This window comes from Echinops telfairi, unplaced genomic scaffold (assembly GCF_000313985.2).
Source record: "Echinops telfairi isolate 266 unplaced genomic scaffold, ASM31398v2 ScPeMD7_70;HRSCAF=299, whole genome shotgun sequence".
Classification (NCBI taxonomy): Eukaryota; Metazoa; Chordata; class Mammalia; order Afrosoricida; family Tenrecidae; genus Echinops; species Echinops telfairi.
In genome coordinates, this window is record NW_022103968.1 from 72,464,996 (window position 1) to 72,469,580 (window position 4,585).

The 4,585-nt window shown below is 60.6% G+C and overlaps 1 protein-coding gene across 1 annotated transcript in view; it reads right to left on the bottom strand.

Annotated features, from left to right (window-relative positions):
- TBX1 (T-box transcription factor 1) overlaps positions 1-4,585 on the bottom strand; it is an 8,156-nt gene that overhangs the window by 1,119 nt on the left and 2,452 nt on the right. Inside the window, exons 5-10 of the mRNA XM_004701429.2 lie at positions 4,449-4,583; positions 2,402-2,503; positions 1,465-1,636; positions 852-1,007; positions 251-318; positions 59-159 (exon numbers count right to left, since the gene is read on the bottom strand). Of these exons, the coding sequence (XP_004701486.2) occupies positions 59-159; positions 251-318; positions 852-1,007; positions 1,465-1,636; positions 2,402-2,503; positions 4,449-4,583 (734 nt within the window). The remainder of the gene's footprint in view (positions 1-58; positions 160-250; positions 319-851; positions 1,008-1,464; positions 1,637-2,401; positions 2,504-4,448; positions 4,584-4,585) is intronic.

Consider the following 4,585-nt stretch of genomic DNA (forward strand, 5'->3'; position numbering starts at 1 on the left):
CGGCCTGGGGCGGAGCGCGCGTGGAGCCGCAGCCTGGGTCCCACGACCCGGACCCTACCTTTCTCCGCGCCGTTGGACTGCGTGGGAGAGGCCACGGGGTTGCGCGAGCGTGCAAAGGCGCTCATGAGCGGCAGCGCGCCGGGCCGGTGGTTCCTCGGCCTGCAGGAGGGAGGGAGCCGGGGACCAATGAGTCAGGGCTGCTGTCCCGGCCGCGCATGGGGACGCTGCTTCCTGCTCGGAGGACACTTACCAGTCCTCAGGGTCGCAGTCCCGGAAGCCTTTGGCGAAGGGGTTGCTGGCGATCTTGAGCTGCGTGATCTGCGGGAAGCAAGCCCGAGCCAGCTGCTCTCGCCCCTGCAGTCCACGGGTTCCGGGTCCCCCATCTCTCCCCAAGAGTGGCCCTTAACCCGACGGACTCCACTGGACTGCATCTGTCCCCTCTCCCAACGAAGACTGTGCCTCCCGCCCTGGCATGTGCCGCGGCCCCAGCGCGCCAAGCTGGGAACCACTGGGCACCGGGAATGGGCGCAAGCAGGGGAAGAGGCTCCCGGCGGGAAGTTTCCGGCACGTTTTGGAAAACAAACTTTCAGGCATCAATGACACTTGCTGCTTGAGAGGTCAAACTGATAGGGGGCTGGGCCGACGGCAGGGGGCTGGAGGTGAGGGGACCGCTTAAAGATCTGAGGCCCATGGGGGTGGGGCTTCATAGAGCGGGTGGCCCAGAGACCCACAGCACTGGGGAACTAGCTGCCGGACCCGCCGGCAGTCCCTGAAAACTGCACCCTCTTCCCTGAAGCCTGGATTCTCCGCGGCTGCCCGCCTGGAGCCCGGGCCTCCCCTCAGGCCCTCACCCGATGGTTCTGGTATGCGGTGACAGCCGTGAAGCGCGTCTCCTCAAACACGAAGGTTTTGAAATTCTCCTCCGCATACTTCTCGCTGTCCTTGCGTGGATCTACATAGACCACGTGGAAACGGGGCTGGTATCTGTGCATGGAGTTGAGAATGATCTGGAAGACAAGGCGTGGAGATGGGGAGCTCAGCGCCAAGTCCCCGGCTCCCAGGTCTGGGCTGCAGAGGCAGTGATGTTTCAGGAACTCCCACAATGAATCATGGCCCAAGTCTTCAAAAGATGGGGCGCAAAGCTTCTCTTCAGCTTTGGAATGGAGCTCAGCACGGTGTAGGGCAGTAGCTGTGGGCATAAGGTGGCCTTACTGGCTTAGGTCCCTTAAACTCCTTTAGTCCCTATGTCCTTCACAAGCTCACTGTCCCCAGTTTAAAACCTTTGGCAAACCTAGAGGGGTGAGGGGTGGGGAGGGAAGCTGACTTCCCCTCCTAGGCCTCAGAGACCCTCCCTGCTATCAGCCCAGCTCCTCATCTGTAGACCCTGCTTCTCCCTAGGCCCCCTGAGCTGGGGCTGGATCAGACATAGGCGCAGGAAGCTTGGGAGGGGAAGGGGTGGCTCACATGGCCGTTGTCATCTAGCAGATTGTTGGTCAACTTGAGCTTGTCAAAGGACACAATTTGTTTCATCCACTGCGCGCCCTTGGCTGGAGAATCCGGGTGGTAATGCACACGGCCTGGTGTGGCTGGGTCTGCCTTTCCGGCCACCAGCCATGAGGAGCTGTGGAAGGCATACCTGGAGACAGCACCGAGGTTGGGGTGAGTAGAGAGGAGCGCCTTGGCCCAGCACCAGTTGAACCCCAAAAGTGCCTTGGAGGTTTTTCCAAGAGACCTGGCTGCCTCCCCAAGCTGAGGGCTTCTCCACTTGGATTGTTCAGAAAGCAGGGAAACTCCTGCACTCTCAATATACGAAATGGTCTGCAAGCTGGCTTCCTGTCTGTGCCTGATTTCGTCGCACACGGGTTGGCTAGTTGATTTTGCCTCTGGTGCGGGGCTGGAGCCTGGCTTCAGCAGCACAGGCAGCCTGGGGAGCAGGGCGGTCCACACTCTTAGCTTATTAATTGCTGTTAATTGTCCAGGCTGCAAGGCCCGCCCTGCATAATCTCTCCCTGGCCACCCCACCTTTCCTGCCTGGCTCCGGGGCCCAGCGCCCTTGGGGGGAGAGGGGGGAAGGGACGTGATGCCCACAGTCATCTTAGAAGAGTAAGAGACAAAAAAGGCAGGGATTTATGTGCCAGGGGCCTGCCTGCTGCCCTCAGGAAATGCGGGGTGGTGGTGGGCTTCTTGGGCAGGACTGCAGTCCGGAGCCCCTTAGCCCAGGGGCTCCTGAGAATGGCAGTGAGGAGTGGAGTGTGTAGGCCCTGGGTTTGAATGGCTTGCTTGGGTTGAGGCAGTGGGCACAGCAGTCCTTAAAGATTATCATGGTATGGATGGTTCAGAGTGAGCTCATTCGCTGAAGGCTCCCTACCAGCTGGCCTTGCGGGGTGTCCTGTCCACTCACCGGTAACGTTTGTCATCCACAGGCACGAAGTCCATGAGCAGCATGTAGTCGGCCATGGGGTCCATGCCAAAGAGCTTCACTTGGAACGTAGGGAACATGCGCCTGGGGGCAGCCCAGGGCTCAGTCATCTACAGTGGTGCAAGGGCACCACCCCCAACTCCCTCCTGGTTGTCAGAGGGACGACCAGGCTCAGGTAGGGGTTGCTGGTCTTCACTCCACTAGACCAAGGCCCAGAACCAAAGAGCCCGACCCACCATAGCCTCCCTCCATGGGGCCAACCAGCTTCCCTCAGTCAGCTGCTATGACCTGAGTAGGCCCCCTCCTCAACCTGCAGGCAAGTGGAACTGATGGGTTGCCCCTGGTTCCTTCTGTGAAATACCAAAATAGGGTCAGCCTTGGTCCGCACCTCTCGGCAGGCGGCGGCTTCTGCCCCCTCTGCCTGTGTAGGCCTAGAAGCTCTTGCCGTTCCCGAGCCTAAACCTAGCTTCTACCGACAAAGCCAGTAGGGCAGAACTCCCTGCCCGAACTCTGTCCCAAAGTTTCTAGGCCTTTCTAGAGCCTTACTGTGCTCCATCTAAGCCACTCTTCACTGGAACAAAGTGAAACTGAGACAAGCTACTCCAAGGAAGCCCCCCATCATCCAGATCTCGGGCGATCCCCTAGTCTCTGTGAGAATGAGGCTTCGGAACACCCTCTGACCCCCCTATCTGCCTCACTTCTTCCCTCATGCGCTCTGAATTCTCTGGCTTAGCCTCCAATGTGCGCTCGCCTTCCTTCGCTCACCTTCCTTCGGCAGGTTCTGTAGGGACACAGAGCACCATCCGCGCTCTCCGAGGCCCCTACATACAGCTGCCAGGAGCGGACTCAACACCTGCCTTTGCAGTGCCCCAGACCCTGCTTTGGTGGCCAGTGACCCCACAGGGCTCTTGAAAGGACAAGACATATTCGCCAGATAGCAAAGAAGCCAGATCGCCAGCCCCACCTGGGCCATTGGCTTAGCCCCACAGCCCTTCCCTCACAGGTAACTCCGGAGGGTCTTGGTCAGATCACAGATGCCAAGGAAGCAGTCCTCAGATGGACCTCCACCCCTCTGAAAGCTTGAGGGTGCCACCGAGTGCCTGGCTCCTGGGCGACATGAAGGCCGGCCACTGTCCTCAGGAGGACACCTTCTCCCCGCCTGAGGCCTTCTCTCCAGTCAGGAGCGACCCTGTGCCCAGGAAGGCAGGACGAGCCTGCAGCTGAGGCGAGAGCATGGGCCTCAGGCTCCCCAGGGACGATGGTAGAGACCAAGAAACAGAAACCGCAAGAAGCTTTGCAAACAGGGCCTGAGCTCCTCTTGGCTGCTCCGATTAACCTGGTGTATGTGTACACTAGGCACAGCCTACCACTGCCTTTGTCTGCTGGTCAAATGGTTGCATCGCAAAACTTGTTCCCCTTCTCCTCGGCCATTAAAACAAACACAGGCCAAGTCAAGGGCCCTCCGGGCTGCCCCAGGCCGGCACTCTCCCAAAATTTAGGCCTAGAGAACCCGGCAGTGACCTCCGCCTCAACAGGATACACTGTTTTCCAGGGTCTGCCCTTTTCCTTAAAACGATAGGCATCATGACTGACTTTTCTGCCTCCTTTTTATTTTGCCCGCATAGACTGAACTCGGGAACCCAAGCCGGAAAGTTCCCTTGGATGTGGGATCCGCAGAGCCCCGCTTTGGCAGGCAGGCCTCAGCTGCTGCGACTTCCTTCCCCAGCGCGGGGTCATGGGGAGCCGGTCGCTGGCTTCCCGGCAGCACGGCGTTCTGGGGCAGCGGTGGGCTCGCCAGTCTGGCCGGGCTGCTCTGGGCCCGCCTTCCTGGCCGCCATGCCCGCCTGCCCCGTACCAGGCGGCTATCGCCTGAGCCGGGATCGCAGAGAGCGGAGGAGCCCTATGACCCAGAGGGGACCGCAGGTGCCAGGCCGCGCCCCCCACCCCGGGTTCGAGCGAGGCGCGCGGGTCCGGGTACGCACCGAGCGGCGCCACGTGGGGAGGGTCGCGGGTGGGGAAGCGCCCTGACCTGCCAGCCTTGGTGACGATCATCTCTGTGCCCAGCTGGTTGAACTCGTCCCATAGCGCCTTCATCTCCAGCTGCACGTTCACGCTGGCCACCTTCGCGTTCTTCTTTACCGGCGCCTTGGCGGCGGCCGCGCAGCT